This window comes from Macrobrachium nipponense, chromosome 19, assembly GCF_015104395.2.
Source record: "Macrobrachium nipponense isolate FS-2020 chromosome 19, ASM1510439v2, whole genome shotgun sequence".
Lineage (NCBI taxonomy): Eukaryota > Metazoa > Arthropoda > Malacostraca > Decapoda > Palaemonidae > Macrobrachium > Macrobrachium nipponense.
In genome coordinates this window covers 12,871,174-12,888,542 of record NC_061088.1, presented here as the reverse complement: position 1 = coordinate 12,888,542, position 17,369 = coordinate 12,871,174, and the positions used below count along the sequence as shown (strand labels likewise).

At 44.7% G+C, this 17,369-nt stretch overlaps 1 protein-coding gene across 1 annotated transcript; it reads right to left on the bottom strand.

The window, feature by feature from the left end:
* Window positions 1-451: 451 nt before the first annotated feature.
* Window positions 452-3,994, bottom strand: LOC135211098 (uncharacterized). Its single transcript, XM_064244185.1, has one exon. The coding sequence runs from the start codon at window positions 3,992-3,994 to the stop codon at window positions 452-454; it is 3,543 nt and encodes a 1,180-aa protein (XP_064100255.1).
* Window positions 3,995-17,369: the final 13,375 nt, after the last annotated feature.

The following is a 17,369-nucleotide window of genomic DNA, read 5'->3' as shown; positions in this document are numbered from 1 at the left end:
ATCTCTTTTTAAACTGATAACTTTCCTCATTTGTTTACAGGAAGACACTCGATTACCAAAAGGTACACGTGACCGATAACTATGCATAAATTAGCTAAAACAACCCAACACCAAGTAAACAATTATTGTGGCCGAGCGTAGACTCAAACCAGCAAACTACCACACAGCAAACCTTAACATTAACCATCGCGATAACAAGACAACACGAACATTATTTACAGTTAATCGTTGGGCATCAACATTACTCGACCTCTAAATCATATGATTTACAAAAAAAAATTATAGGATGCACAACTAATATTTAATTTCATACTACAATACGTGAATAGAACATGAATAAACCAAGCTTAAAGAACGAACATTAAAACGATAAACACAAAAAATAAAAATGAGTTTGACAAACAGATATGAACTAGAAATATCAATGTCATATAGTGTCTCTGGATAATATCTATAACACTTGATCTTCTTTTGGAATTAAGAGTACGAGCTTGGTCACTGGTCTGTGCAGTTCAGAAGATTGGGTTCGAAGTTTGACGCTTCTCACAACACCTCTGGAGTCTGGCAGTACCTCTGTTACACGTGCTAGTGGCCAGTGAAGTCTTGGCGTGTTCTCGTCTTTCAGGAGCACGATGTCACCTTCCCGTGTATTTCGTTGTTGTTTGTTCCATTTGGGGCGTTGCTGCAGGCTGACTATGTACTCCCTTTTCCATCTGCTCCAGAACAAGTCCGACAAATATTGTACTCTACGCCACCTTTTTCTCGAGTACACATATTCTGGTTGCGAAGGTCCCGGTATTAACCTCTTGGGTGACTTCATGTGGAGGATCTGACTCGGACTTAGTGGTTCCATGTCGTCAGGATCATCAGAACAGGTCGTGATCGGTCTTGAGTTCACAATATATTCTACCTCGCAGAGAAGCGTGCGGAATGATTCGTCATCAAGGCGAGTCCCGTGGTTGTAGAATAGCGCAGATAGAACTTTCCGAATGGTACGGATCTGGCGCTCCCATACGCCGCCCATGTGCGATGCCATAGGTGGGTTGAGTTTCCACTCAATATTCATGTACAGTAGTTTGTTTTGGATTTTGTTTTGGTCCAGATCTGACCAAGCCTTGTTCAGCTCATTCCGTGTTCCGATGAAGTTGGACCCGTTGTCGCATCGGATTTCTTGTACCGTACCTCTGCGGGCTATGAAGCGTTGCAAGCAGTGAATAAAGGAATCTGTTTCGAGACTGTTAGCAGCTTCCAGATGAATGGAGCGACTGACAAGACAGGTGAATATGACGCCGTAACGTTTGAGCTCCTTGCGTCCCTCTTTTATAATGAACGGCCCGAAGAAGTCTACGCCTGTGAATGTAAATGGTGGAGCTGGCTCGAGACGATCTTGAGGTAAGTCGGACATTTTTTGCTCTTGGCATGGCTTTCTTATTTTTCTGCACGTTATGCATTTGTGGAGTTGACGTCGGACAGCAGAGTTGATTGAAACAATCCAAAAGCGTTCTCTAATTGCTGCAATGGTGTGATTTCTACCAGCATGGCCGAGTTTCTCATGAGCATCTCGTACAATTAGAGTCGTGACGTGCGAGTGTTGTGGCAGTAGCATTGGATGTTTCACGTCATAGTCCATTGCGGCTTTCGAGAGGCGTCCTCCCACTCGCAGAGTTCCGTCGATGAGCACTGGGTCGAGACGGAATATCTTACTTGTTTTTGGTAGTGAGTGTTCTCTCTTGTCTTCTTTCATGGTTGTTTTCTTGAGATTCTCGACCTCGTTTGCAAAGGTGATCTTTTGTATAAAGCAAACTATTGCCTTTTCAGCCTTTTGCATGATCTGTGTGGTCCTTAAATTTATAGTTTGTTCTTTGTTTTGTAAGAAAGCCAAAAATGCTATGAATACTGCTACTGCTCTCTTCAGTCTCTCCCACCTGGAGAAATGGGTGATTAAAGACATAAACGGTGAGCCTTCTTCTGATGTAGCAGTAGTAGCTAAAGACATAAAGTCTTCTTCTATAACCTGCGGTTCACTGATGGGGTGCATCTTTGCAGGGCATTCTGAAGCCGGCATATTCAAGAAATCCGGACCTTCCAGCCAATGAGTCATGTCTGACGATATCACAGAACCTACCCCACGTGATGCAACGTCTGCTGGGTTCAAATCAGTGCTAACGTACTTCCACTGGTTAGCGTTGCTGAAGTCTCTTATTTGACGGACTCTGTTGGCCACAAACACTGGAAAACGCTTTCTCTCAGCTCTGATGTAATAAAGGACTGTTGTTGAATCTGTGTAATAGCAGATATCGTTGAGATGGAGATCAAGCTCAAGGGTCATTTTCTGTCCTAAATTTACAGCTACAGCAGCCGCTGTGAGTTCAAGCCGTGGGATAGATGTTGCTTTCAATGGAGCAACCCTTGCTTTTCCGATGAGAAATGAAGTTTTCGAACATCCACCCTCGTTTGAGGTTAGGTATGCAACAGCGCCATACCCAGATGCACTGGCATCTGAGAAAACGTGCATCTGAAACGCCGTATCTTTTGCTTGCTGTGGTAACTTTAGACATCTCGGGATTGTTATCTTCTGAAGGTTCGGGGCTTCGCTAATCCATTGTTTGAAACGTCGCTGGTGATCATCAGGCACTTCGTCATCCCAGGTGAGAGTGGTTTCTTTGCAGAGGTCTTGCAGTATTTGCTTTGCCGGCAGCACAAATGGAGCAGCAAAACCAAGGGGGTCATAGATGGATGATACTATGGAGAGAATGCCTCTTCTTGTCAGCGGTTTGTCTGGCAACAACACTGAGAAGCCAAATGTGTCTGTTTCGACGACCCCAAAGTATTCCGAGGGCGTGCTCTGTAGCAGGGGGTCATAATTGATGTCTCTTGTCTTTAACTCTTTGGATCGATCGTCAGCTGGGATGGTGTTTAGGACAGAGACGTCATTACTAGTATATTTACACAGTTTGAATCCACAGCCCCCGCAGGCGGCAGTTAGTTCAGCAATCAGAGAACTGGCTTTGGTGGCGTTCGGTACAGACTTTAGACAGTCATCAACATAGAAGTTCCGCTTAATTGTATGGGCGACTTCTGAACTTAAGTTGTTTCCTTCATCTGCGACGCGTCTAAGTGCGTAGTTGGCGATACTTGGTGAGCTCACTGCACCGAACAGGTGTACCTTCATCCAGTACTCTTCGAGTTCCTTTGATATGTCACCGTTCGGCCACCAGAGGAATCTGAGATGGTTGTATTGGTGTTTGGGTACTTTCACTTGGTAGAACATAGACTCCACGTCACAAGTGAAGGCTACCTGGTGTTCTCTGAATCTGGTTAGAACACCTATCAGAGAATTGGTGAGATCAGGCCCTTGCAGCAACTGATCGTTTAAGGATATTCCATTGAATTTAGCACTACAGTCAAACACCACTCTAATTTTATCCGGTTTTCTTTGATTGTATACTCCATGATGTGGCAGGTACCACACATGTCCAGATTTGGCTGTAAGCAGGGAGTCTGGGATACGTTCAGCATAGTCATTCTGGAGTATTTTGTCAATGAAGTTGACGTAGTCGGAGTGGTACTTGGGATCCTTTTGCATTTTCTTCTTTTGATAGAGTGCTCGTTTGATTGCAAGGATCTTATTATTTGGCACCATTAAGTTCTGATTCCTGAAAGGGAGAGGGATCTCAAAGTGACCGTCTTTGAACACTACATTGCTTTCAGCCTTCTTCATGAATGTAGTATCCTCTGGAGACAATCCTTTCTCTCCAGGATACCTTGCTACCCGGCTATCAATAAAGTCACTTTCCAGAATATTCAGTATTCTGTTTGGGGAGAGAATTTCAGTAGCCTGCTCAATATCCTCGGTCACAATGCGATTACTGTTTACCCGATGTGTAGACGTTACGCTGTTGTCTTCTACCGGGGAGCTGACTGTCCATCCGTGACGATACTGCAGAGCGAATGGGCCTTTGCCGTCTGTTGATATGATTTCCAGAGGCTCCATTGCTAGTGGGCAATTACTGCCAATCAGTAGACCGATGTCTATTTCTGGCATTACTTCAGGAATCGATTTTGCCACGTCATGAAGATATGGCCAGTGTCGTAACAGTTCTGGACGTGGTATTTGATCATGGCTCACTGGAATTTCTTGTCTGGAATACGTTTTTGGAAGCAGTATACCATTCTGGCCGTTTATATCACTGACGTGAGATCCTGGACAAGGTAGCTTTTGACTATGCTCTCCCCATGCATAGTTTTCATTTAACGCAGATTTGTTTGAACACCGGAAGCTTGCAAGTCGTCTTTCAGTTCTTCTGATAGGAAGCACCCTGTGCTTCCTGGGTCATAAAGGGCGTAGGTGAGAACTTCTCGGTTGCTTCCCCTCTGTTTTATACGAACAGGTAGTATTGTTTGAAGAACCATTGAGGAACCATGAGAAATAACGTTGCTGGTAGCTGTATCTGGAGGGTTTTGGCTGGATTCCTCTGTACGGTTTTGAGAATATGAAGATCTGTCAGAGTAGTCTGACCTCCAAGGTTGTTTGAAGCCATCTATATGCATGGCCGTAGGATGACCTTTGCCACATTTGTGACATTTTCGCTTGTTCATGCACCCCTTCGATGTATGATTCAGACCGTAGCAACTGAAGCATCTACGCTGCTCTATAATAAACTTTCTTTTCTCTTCGAGAGATTTCTGCCTGAAATCTGCACAGTTATCCAGATCGTGATTTTTGCCGCAGTAAAAACAGGAGGGTGACCCAAAACCACGAGTTCTACTTTGGCTCTCACCATTAACTTGCATAGCAAATGCAGACTCTGTTGGTTTCCCTTTTGATGGTTTACTAGAATTCAGTTCTCTATGCATTGCTTCTTTGCCGAACACTGGGTCATTGACACACTCTGCAGCGTTAATAACAAACTGGACAATGTTACCAAAGCACGAAGACCTGTTCTCGAGGAGTCTACGGTTTGTGGCTTTTTCACGCCATTTATTCTGGAGATAACTTGGCAATTTCTGGACCGCCACTTGCAGGTTTGGTGCATGATCAAGAACAGCTAGGTGAGTAAGTGTTTGCATGGCGCTGAAGCATTTTAGCAAGTAATGCGAATATCTTTTCAGACATTTCCCTTCATCTGGTTTTATCGGCTTCCACTCGTTTAGTTGTTTCAAGTATGCCAAGGATACTTTATAAGGATCACCATACTCTTGTTGTAGCAACTGTCTTGCCCGGCTATAGCCTTGGTCTGCCTGCATGTATATACAGCTGCTGATGAGGTCCTTAGGTTCACCGTCGGTAATGCTGCAGGAGGTAGTTAAAGTCTGTCACTGCTACTGGCTGTTCTAGAGGAGATCCTGGTGTCAAACGCCAGTATGAAGTCACTGTATTCCAGAAGATCACCGGTAAACTTGGGAACTTCCGGTGCAGGCAAAGCTAGAGCTGTGGCAATACCACTAATCTGCTGCTGTATGGTGTTAACTGGAGGTGAATTAGGCAGTGGATAGGGTGCACCAAAGTTACTGTTCTCAGGTGTATTTACAGGCAGATACGTATACTGTTCTTGATTTGGAAACGTTGATGACGTGGCATTCGAAGCGTTGACCGGAGGTGCACGAGTGTTAGTACCAGTCTCTGAAGAATTTCTGGGAACAAATTCTTGTGTAGTGCTGGATTTAGACTGGGTAAGCTGGCACTATTTTCCTGGGTGACAGGAAGTATAACCTGGTTATCCATATTGCCGCCGTTAGCACCTCCACTCACACAAATTCCAGGGGCAGCTACACTAGGTCCAGCGACCATAACATTCACGTCCTGATGGTTGGCTCGTTGCACAATAATGCTGGTATGTGTCTCATTGTCCTTGTTACCAACATTGTCATCGCCAATGTCATTTTCAGTTTCTGCAAAAACACGTGCTTTTGCTCGAATCTTGGCTATTTCGATATCCAATAGAATCTCTTCTGTCTTTGCCTCCTGTTCCTTTTTCTTTGTCACAAGTCTTTTTGTTTTTAGGCAAGCAACTCGGCGAGGCGTGCTTGGCTCGCACCTTTTCGGACATAGCCGATTTGCCCGAAGGAAGAGAAGAAGGCCGTTGGGAAGAACGTTTTGAACCAGATCGGCTTAAAAGACTCTTCAGGTCTTCTTCAAGTCGTTTTTCGTTTATGGCTATCCATTCACCAGTATGGTTTCGGAATTGCAGAATGCTAATTTCCTTGGTCTCATATCTGGACAATTCTGGTCTTGCTCCATTCATCTGAGATATTATCCATGACACAATTAAAGTTTTTTTTGTACTTATCGAAAGCTTCGTTATATTCCTCTAGACACATTTTCACCAAGTGCAGGTTGTCAGGATTTGACATGAGGCCTGTGAGTTCATTGCGTTTTTTCGTTACGTTGGCAAGTGATGATCTCAATTTATTTTTCAATGTTCGAATATCAACTGTCGTACCCGAGTTTTCGACGGGAGCACTATTCTGGACAGCCTCATCAGACTCCTCCATCTTGTCTGTAGTTGTTTATAACAGGCAGTAATTCCACTTCTTAAGGCTCACGTATAAGAGTTATAATAGCGAGAGTCGTTAATGGTAGTTTAACAATTTAATTGAACGATGTTAATGCACTGTTCTTCTATTGCTTAACGTGAATGATGGAGAAACACAATTTTGACACGCACATATAGTTCTTTATTAGATCCATGACGTTAACATCGATATGGTTATATTGTTAGGCGTTTATACATGTAGACTTGACGTATACAGCGTAACTTGAAGTGATGTGATGTGGTGTGATGTGGTTCAATTACTATGGAAATGGAAAAGAAATCAACGTATGAATAATATGCTAATTTATACAAAATTATTAAGTTAAACAACTAAGACTGATAGAAACAATATGCAAAGCTTAATTAAGTAAATTATGCATGTATAACGGCTATTACAAAAAGTAATACACAAAGTCAATATAATTAAGGCTCATATAAAGACATACGTTATATACAATGTAGGCTTACAAATGGGAAAAGATGAATCCGCTATTCTAAAACAATATAATAGGCGCTTTACTTACAATTGTGTTCCTATAACAAACGGTCCAAATATTCCTCAGTAAATACCAACTTTCGTTACATTCGTTATATCCGTTCTGTATGAAATCTCTTTTTAAACTGATAACTTTCCTCATTTGTTTACAGGAAGACACTCGATTACCAAAAGGTACACGTGACCGATAACTATGCATAAATTAGCTAAAACAACCCAACACCAAGTAAACAATTATTGTGGCCGAGCGTAGACTCGAACCAGCAAACTAACCACACAGCAAACCTTAACATTAACCATCGCGATAACAAGACAACACGAACATTATTTACAGTTAATCGTTGGGCATCAACAGCGATAGCTATCAGCTCTGTCTGTAGTGTGGAGGCATTGTCGGAGAGCCTCCAGCTCCCTTTGAGTGTTGTTGAGTAGACCCCTGCTGCTGCCGCTGGGACGCTGAGGTCTACTGATCCATCTGTAAAGTATATGTTTGTGGCGGTTGTCAACTGTATTGCTTCTTGTGCTGCTTGCTTTAACTGTTGGGTGGTGCATGCTTCCTTGCTTGCTGGAAGAATTGTGTAGTTTGTGTTAAATGGTTCTGGTTCCCAGGGTGCTGATTCTGTGTATTCACTGAAGGGGGTGTCTTCCCTGATGGCTGCAGCATGATTTTTGCATGCCTACTCTTCTCAGTGTATCTAGAAGGTCCCCAGCATATGTTTTGGGAGGGTCTAGCTCTTCATGGAGATTAATGCATTTCCTGATCTCCTTTTTGAGTGGAAAGTCTCTGTCATTTTTTAAGGTTTTTAGCAGGATGGATGTGTTTCTCTGATCTATCCTATGAGTTAGAGATTGCAGTTTTGTTTCATGTCTCAGGATGCATAGGTTGGTCCACATTGGTGCTCCTGTAATGAGTCTTAAGGCATTGTTTTTTTTGGATTACTTCAAAACTTTTTTGTTCAGTGCTTGTGAGATTGGTGAGGACTGGTACAGCATACTCTACTGTTGATCTTATTGTCTGTATGTAGAAAATTCTGAGGGCATGGTATACGGCTCCCTGCCTTAGCGAGGTAATTCTTTTCATGGCGTTTTGTCTGCATTTGATCTTTTGTTTAAGTGTTTCTATTTCTTTGTGTGGTGAGAGTTGTATATTGATGTTGACTCCTAAGTACATGAAGTTGTCTACCCATTCGATGGGTTCTCCCATGAGTTGTATTGGGTTCAGGTCTGTATTGTATTTGATTGCCATTGCCTTGGTTTTTGCCGTGTGATTTTAGTCCTAGGACTGTGCATTTGTTTTCAATCTGTGTTATCGCGATTTGCATGTTTTGGTGGCTCTATGCCTGTCTGTGCTGACTAAGCACACATCATCTGCATATTATGAAATTTCAACTCCATTTGGCAAGTTGCTGTTGGCTAATTTCTCCATTACTATATTGAAGAGGAAGGGGCTGAGTATTCCTGTCTTGAGGTGTTCCATTATCCAGACTGAGGATTGCTCCTTGAAAGGTAACTCTGGCTTGTCTGTTTTGCATGTATCCTTTGGCCCATGCTGGAAGGATGCCTTTAAACTGCCCTGTCGGCTAAGGCTTGCCAGGATGGCAGCTGCACTGGCAAGTTCGTAGGCTTTTTCTAGGTCGAGAAATACTACGATTGCTTTCTTGTTATTTATTGTGGCCATCACATCTGCTCGACATTCCTGTGTGCCTATCCCCTCTTTGTAGGCATATAAGCGGTGGTGCAAGGGTCCTGTTTTCCACAGCAATCTGTTTAACACCATTCTCTCTGCCGTCTTTTCTGTGCAGCTGATGAGAGAAATGGGTCTGTAGGCATTGGGCTCTTTCGGTTTGGGAATTGGTTGTGTGTTTTGTTGGTTCCATTGTGTGGGTCTGATCTGCTCTGTGTATGTTCTGTTTATTATGTGGAAGATGCACTGTTTTTTGCTGCATTTCCCCATGTTTTTTTAACATGCTATATGTAATCATGTCTGCTCCTGGTGCTGTGTCTGTTCCCTTTTGGAGGGCTTTGTCAAGTTCTTTCATTGTGAATGGTGTGTCCGTTGTCATCAGAATTGCTGCAGGCTGTATTGATGATTCTCCATCTTTCAGGATTGAGTGCCACTTGCCTTTCTCGTGTGACTGGTGGTAGGTGAATTGATTTGGTTCTGTCTGCAAAGTGTTGTGCTAGTCTGTTTGCTTCAGCTTGAGGGTTGGGATGGTGCGCCTGTGTTGGCCTGGTCTTTCCTGATACCTTGTTGAACCACTTGAACATCATCTTTGCAATGGGCGTCAGTCGAGTGGTTTCTGAGCACCATTTTAGCCAGGTTTCCTGCTTAACCTCCTTGGCAGTTTGGGCTGCGTGGTTTACGACTTCTCTTAGGATCGTGTGCAACTCATCGGTGGGTTTTTTCTGAATATTTTCCTTACTCTGTTTACTCTTGAGTTCATTTCTTTGATTCTAGAGTTGTAGTACCAACTGTCCTTGTGTGGGGTTGCATTTTTGTTTTTCTAAAGGCTTTCTTTGGCATGGAAATGTTTGCTGCGTTGTGCAGGCTCTCTACAAAGTCCTGTTGGAGTGTGCTTATGTTGAGGGCTGGAGTTTTGAATGTACTGTTTATTGGCCCATGTGTTCATGTGATTTTGAAATGTTGGCCAGTTTGCTAGGTCCGGTCTCTATCCTGCCGGAGGGGGCGGTGGTGGGGGAATTTTCATTATCTTTAGTTTTGTTTCGGTTGCAAAATGATCACTGGTTAGTGTTGGGTGCACTCTTCTTCAGGTTTCCAGTTATGAAGCTTAAGTCTAGCCTGCCACCTCGTAGGTGTGTTGCTTCACTTGTGTCATTTATTAGTGCAACGTCCGTGAAATTCTTCCCATTAGGATGTGTATGTGTCTGCCTGCTGCATTTGTGTCTGTCTCGACTGTAGGCATGGGTGGTGTGCATTGAAATCTCCGGCAAAGAAGGTGTTTTCTCTGGAGGCTGCACTGAAGATGTTCTCTCCTTCAAAGATTTTTTCCTGCCCTTTGTAGATATTGTGTATGGTGAGTGACGTGTTTGCTAGTCTTATGAGGACACTTAGTGTCTCAATCCCGTCACCACAGTTTATGTTTCTTATTTTTTCCGAGGGAATTGTTGTTTTTATTAGGGTGATCAGCCCTCTATTTGTATCTGTATGTGGAGTTTTATAAACTGTGTATCCTTTGAGTGTGAAGTTGTTGTTTTCTCTAATTAGTGTTTCCTGTAGCAGGATGATGTCGTGTCTTTCTGAGAGTACTTTGGATTGTAGTATGGCATATTTTGTGTTGGCACTGTTTATGTTCCATTGTAATATTTTTAGACTGGTGTATGATGAAATGTCTTCAGTGTTCTGGGGGCATGTTTGATGTTGATTGTTTTCTTCCATCTTAAGGTGTCAGGTGTACAAATCTCTTTCCTGAGGTCAGCTGTTAGGTTTAGGTCTGGAAATAATTGGTGAAAAATTTTCCTTATAATTTTTTCTATTTCCCTCTAAAATCGTCTTTACTGAGGAGGTAACGACCCTTCCCTGGTGCCTGCTCTGTGGTGTTATGCTGACTTTCGGCACTGGTACTGCCGTCACGGATGGAGTTGGGAGTGGGGGGTGTGTTCATGTGATTGGGTGGGGTGGGAAGTAGGGGTGTTTTCGGAGTTGATGTGGAGTAGAAGGACATGGGGTTTGAGGCAGGTGTGGGCGTGTTGTTTGTGGCTTGGTTTTGTGTCTGTCTGGGGTCCCTGTGGTATGTGTTCTGTTGTTGGTCTTGTTGTGGTTGTTGTGTAGGTGGATTGCATCTTTGATTGGTGGGGGGTTTCTGCTGCCTATATCTGGGGTCTTGGTGTCTGTGTTGCTGTGGTTGTTGTTGTTGTAGTGGTTGCTGAGGATGTGATGTTTGCTGTGGGTGTTGTCGTTGTGTGGGTGGGTTTTGTTGTGGTAGGTATTGAGGATATGAAGTGTGTTGTGGGGGCAGTTTGTGTTGCTGTTGCAACGTTCTGGTGGTGGTCTGGGGGTTCTGGCCTTTCATTCGCCAAATCCTCTTTAGTCTCTCCGGACAGCCTTTATGCCAGCGTGATGCTGCCCTTTACAATTTGGGTCAATTTTGCTGTCGTCCTCTCTTTCCTTTTGTAACGATCTAAGCACTCTTGTGTTGGGTGTTTGCCACTACAAATCCCACATATGTGTTTGTAGTACATTCTCGCTGATGGTGTCCAAATCTTTGACACCTAAAGCACCTTAGTGGTTCAGGGGTGAATTCTTCTGTGGGGAATTTTCCCCATATTGGTATGTTTACTTCGGCAGGCCTTTCTCCCTGGAAAGTTACAAGAACCTTTCTTGTTGGTTCTCCTGCTTTGTTTGTACACAAGGTGGCGTCTAACACAAAGGAGAGCTCTTTTATGGGGTCGATTGGGAGGTTTACGGGGTATCTGCATATGAGTCCTTTCTGTGTTCTGTCGTTTGTGTCCAGTGCTTTTGCAATGTCCGTCCTTCCTGAGTACTTCTTCGGCATGTTTGTCTTTAGGTATCAGAATGAATTGTCCTGTTCGGGTTGGTCGTGCCTGGAAAATTATGTCCTTTTGTCTGTCTTCAATGGCTTTTATTGTGGTGTAAGCTGTTTCTCCTGGTTTTTGTATTGGTTTGAATCTCAGTAGTGGGAATTCGGTGTCTGATTGCAAGTTAAAAGTGTCCGTGTTTTGTGTTGATTTTCTTCATTTTCCTCTTATTGTTGTTACAAAACTGTAACAAGCCAACCATTGTCCTGTGAAAGGTCGTCTTCTGTGTCAGAAGCAGTCTAGGGAGAGGAGCTGTTGGGTGGGATGTTCTTTTGAGTGTGCAGGAGAGTTATCAGGGGGAGAGGAAATCCGTGGTCTCTGTGTCACATGTTCGTCTGAGGGGGAGCTGGTGCCTGATCTATTTCTTCTTCTGGTCAGTGTCATGGATGTGATGGGGGCTGAGGAGTCGTCATGGATGATGTGATTTTGTGATATGATAGAAGTAGAGGTTGAAGGTTCCATGTCTATGGAGTGGATTTAGGATATTGTGAGGGGTGAGTGAATAAGTGATTGGTTGTGTTTATGTCGCCTGAATGGGCTTGGATGTTTGTTTAAGTTATCTTGAAATCTGGCTTATAGAAGGCGCCAGCCTATGGTTTCCTGTGCTACTTGCAATATAGTATTGCGACAGTAGGAAGATTTGTCTCTTTGGTCTTGCTTCTGTTGGAGTTTTTAGACCTCAAGTGCTACCAAGTGTTCCACAAGAGAGACGGTGTTAATAAGAGAAGGTTATTTGTAGAGAAAAGGAGGAGTGAGATTAGTCTTCAAATTGCTTATTAAAGAGTGAGAGGAGCTCTCTCAAATCTTATCCCTTGCTAAGCGCACCGACTATAAAGTCGGCAGGGTGGCTAAAATGCAGGGAAAGTCTGCAGCAAGCTGATTGGCTGGTGGCAGAGAAGCACAAGCTTGAAATCCTGCAAAGAAGCTTGTAGGTTTTCGTGCTGGCTTCTGATTGGTCGGTGGCTGCAGGTGGGAGGAGTCTGGGTGGAGATGGAGCTAGGAGTGGGCGGAGTCTAGGAGCGGTGTGAGCCGAGATGTTGCTAAAACGGATGCCGAGCAGCAACTGAGACTTGGTGCGGTGTCCATCCTCGTTATATCTGTGGTTGACAGCAGGGGGTCTGCCCCATGGCTTGTCTCCTATTGGCTGGTGGCGGTTGAGTCTGTTTTCATTGGTTGCCTGAGCCAGGTCTCAAGCCAACTTTCTTCGAGCCGATGGTTGCGTTGCAGCATATCCTGCAGCCGCCTGGACCTCCTAAGTGGCGCTGTAACATTGATGGGCGTTGCGCTACGCTGTGGGACGTCACGGCTACTTTGATTTCCATCCATGGGTATGTCACGTGACATACCCATGGATGTAGACAACCCTGTAGGAGAGGAACCAACGTACCCTAGGAACATCGAGAGAAGCCTCATCCGCCTTCAGGAGGACGACATGAAACAGCGGATGAGAGGTGCCCGCGCAAGCTCATCTCCTGAATGGCGGCAAACTCCGCGTCCCTGAACGAACCCAAGGATACATTAACCTTACCGATTACGACACCACTCCTGATCAAGACGCCCTTCTGGAAGCCCTGGGTCCCCCCGTAATTGCCACTTCATTTCGAGACCCAGGCCTCATGACAAGAGACTCGAAATCGAGTTGCTCCTAGACTCCATCCAGCAACTCGAAGCCCGGAGCATCGTGAGAACTACCGACGCCCTTCAACCCCTCCTACTTGCTGAAGCTCTTACAGAGAGGGGCTCGCACTCCAGCGGGATCCTCACCAAGGAGATGAAGAAAGCAGCGAAGGAACTGAAGGAGAAAGTGAACATCACGGTGTGATGCCGCGGACAAGACAGCAGCCTTCGTCTTGATTGATACTGCCGAATATCTCGAGAAGCTGGATGCTATTTTGTCTGACGAGAGCAAGTTCGAGCGCCTGACGAGGAACCCGACAGACGACATCAAGAGGGAGGCTAACGGAGTCATCAGTGCAGTGAATGCTGCAACAAATGCTGTGCACCTCCCGCCCATACAAGGAGACTACAGCCTGGGTTATTTATATGGCAATGTAAAAACCCACAAACAAGGAAACCCCCTCTCCGGCCGATCATCAGCCAGACCCGCCCGCCCTACGTACACCTTGGCTAAACGCCTCAACCAAATTTTGACCCCTTACGTCCCGAGTCGGTACAGCCTGCAGTCTTCAGCAGAGTTGTTAGAAGCCATCAAGGACGCCCCTGGTACCGGGATTATCGCCTCGCTGGATGTAGAGTCCCTATTTACGAACGTGCCTGTTGACGAAACCATAGATATAATCCTTGATCGTGTCTACAGGAATCAGTCGACAGCGCCCCTCAACATACCGGAAGCCTCGCTCCGTACGCTGCTGGAGATATGCACGAAGAAGGCCCCTTTCTCCACCCACCGTGGTCAGATGCTCCGCCAAAAGGACGGCGTGGCGATGGGCTCCCCACTGGGGGTCCTCTTCGCTAACTTTTATATGGGCACAGTGAGGAACGGGTCTTCGCCAGGATGCAGCAACCTCGCAGATATGGTTATATTGACGACATCTTTGTGCAAGTCGACGCCGAGGATGAGGTAGAAGCCCTCCGTCAAACATTTCCCGCAGTGTAGTGTGCTGAATTACACAGTCGAACGCAGCTCCGACAATCGGCTCCCCTTCCTCGACGTCCTTGTAAGCAAGACGGAAGACGGTCTCCGTACTTCAGTCTACACAAAGAAAACCAATTTAGGACTTTGCCTCAACGGAGACAGCGAGTGCCCCGCCAGATTCAAAAGCACCACCATCAGGGCCTTCGTCAGGAGGGCCCTCTCCCACTGCTCGACCTGGCAGGACACTCACCAAGAACTCGACCGCGCCTCCCAAGTACTTGTGAATAACGGGTACTCAAATAAATTAATCAGCAAGGAAGTCCGCACAGCCCTGGAGAAATGGTACGGTAGTGAGAGCCTGCAGCCCCGCCCCCAGGATAATATCAAGCAGTACTACAAGCCTTCATGAGTTCCCATTAACCGTGAAGAAGAGGACGTCATTAAGAAAATTATTTCTGATAATGTATCCCCGACTGACGACACCAAGAATATCGACTTAATAATATATTATCAGAACCGGAGGACGCGCGATCTTATTATGAAAAATAACCCCTCTCCACAGGTACGAGAACCCCTGAAGCAGACGCATGTAGTGTACCAGTATACATGCCCAGTCCGCGAATGCAGCGGCGCCTACGTAGGTATGACTACCATGCGACTGTCGAAGAGACTCTCGTGCCACGCCCAAGACGGGGCTATAAAGAATCACGCCCGCACCAGACATCACGAGGCCATCTCCCGGGATGTCATCATAAAGAACACGAAGATCATCAGGAAGGCCCCTGATGCCCGGTCGGTTGCGCCTGCTGGAGGCAAACTCCTCATCCAGCAAATAAAACCTACTCTGAATACGACGCAGGAAGAATTTCTCCTCCCTACGAGTATGAGAAGACCTGCCACCAACAATGACACCACCAATCATGACAACTCTATGGATGACAACGCCCCCCCCCCGAAAAAAAACGAGGTACTACCTGCAGCCGATGGAAATCAAAGTAACCGTGACGTCCCACAGCGTAGCGCAACACCCATCAATGTTACAGCACCGCTTAGGAGGTCAGGCGGCTGCAGGATATGCTGCAACGCAACCATCGGCTCGAAGAAAGTGGCTTGAGACCTGGCTCAGGCAACCAATGAAAACAAGACTCACCGCCACCAGCCAATAGGAGACAAGCATGGGGCAGACCCCCTGCTGTCAACCATAGATATAACGAGGACGGACACCGCACCAAGATCAGTCCACCCTCAGCTTCCCAGCCTGAGGTAAGGTCCCTGGCAGCTCCAGACGAAAGCTCGCTTTAAGAAAGAGAGAGACAGAGAGAGAGACAGAGAGAGACAGAGAGAGAGAGAGAGAGAAAATCGTTAATGACTTTGATGACTATGGTATCATAGTTTATCTGTAAAATTCAAATATATACACCATATTTGTACCCTGTATTTTAGCCATGACATCTATAGGCGCTCTACTAGCCTGTTTTAAGTAGCACCGAAAAATAAAAACGTGCCGCCTATTCGCCAGAAATAGAGAAGAATCTTCTTACAAGTGTAACGCTGCTGAAGTAGCCATACTTTTAATTAAGTATATTATTATTATTATTATTATTATTATTATTATTATTATTTTATTATTGCTGTTGTTGTTGTTGTTATTGTTAAAAAGAATAGCAGAATTAAGCAAGTTCATTTTATATGTTGTTTTTTTCTATTTTTCTTACAATTCGCTTCTCAGGCTCAGCGATGTTTCTGAGTAACTGGCCCGAGATGCGCATTGTAAGAAAAAGAAAAAAAACAATATATAAAATCAACTCGATTAATTCTACCATTCTTGTTAATAGTTATTGTTATTATTATTTTGTCAAAGAGGATGGCAGCATCAGTGGAATTGATTTTATATATGGTCTTTTCAATTCTCTTCTTATTCTCTCTCATCAGGCTGATATTTGCTAATAGCTGGCCGATGTTCATATCTTGGTTAAAGAAATGTCTTCTAAAAATACTAATTTATTGATATGATAACTAAAATGGGCGTATGGACGCCGTAGGGTTAACAAATCTTAGTCTGGACGTTGTCTAAGGGCGTAATGGAATTCCAATGTTTCCAACCGTATCTTCGGTTCATTTTCAAGGAAGGGTTGGAGGCGTTGGAATTCCGTTACGCCTTTAGACAACGTCCAGACTAAGATTTGTTAACCCTACGGCGACCATACGCCACTTTTAGTTATCATAATAAATTAGTATTTTTAGAAGACATTTATTTAACCAAGGTATGAACATCGGCCAGCTATTAGCAAATATCAGCCCTGATGAGAAGAGAATAAGAAGAAGAATTGAAAAGACCATATATAAAATCAATTCCACTGATGCTGCCATCCTCTTTAACAAAACATGTTTGAGAGAGGGTCTCCTACCTTCATATGTTATTATTATTATTATTATTATTATTTTGTTAAAGATGATGGCAGCATCAGTGGAATTGATTTTATATATGGGTCTTTTCAATTCTTCTTATTATTCTCTTCTCATCAGGGCTGATATTTGCTAATAGCTGGCCGATGTTCATATCTTGGTTAAAGAAATGTTTTCTAAAAATACTAATTTATTGTTATGATAACAAAAGTGATTAACAAATCTTAGTAATGGAATTCCAACGTTTCCAACCGTATCATCGGTTCATTTTCAAGGAAAAGGTGAGCGTGAACTGATTGGAATGGGGTCGTTCGGCGGTATTTATTGTGTCCCAGGTGCTCTGTCTGATGGGCGGTGCGTTTTCATTGGCTGAACAGAGGATTAAGTCCTGAGTCAAGCCGTCTTGCAGAGGTGGAAGCTCGCACTGCTCTTCGCGTGCGGACGCTGGAGACTGGGAGCATAGTATTGGGCAGGGGCACCTGATTGGTCCGTTCGATCGGCTCTATGGTGCCGGCGGGCAGCGCCCTACGTGCCACCGTCGGGAGGAGTGAAGTCTCTTGAGTGGTGTTAAGGCTGGGTCTCTCCTTCCCGATGTGTAGGGCCTCTAAGAGGCGGAGGCGACGGTGGTCTGCTGCCTTATCGATAATACCAATATTAGGAATAATGTCCTTCCGAGTTATCCTGGTATTGTGGACGTTTTTGCATGATTATGGATGGCGCCTTCCTGAGCGTGGCAGGATACTCTTGGAAAATCGCATCGTTGTCATACCCAATGTAG

What these genes read in the sequence shown, in the direction of transcription:
- LOC135211098 (XM_064244185.1), bottom strand. Translation starts at nt 3,994, where the DNA reads ATGGAGCCTCTGGAAATCATATCAACAGACGGCAAAGGCCCATTCGCT.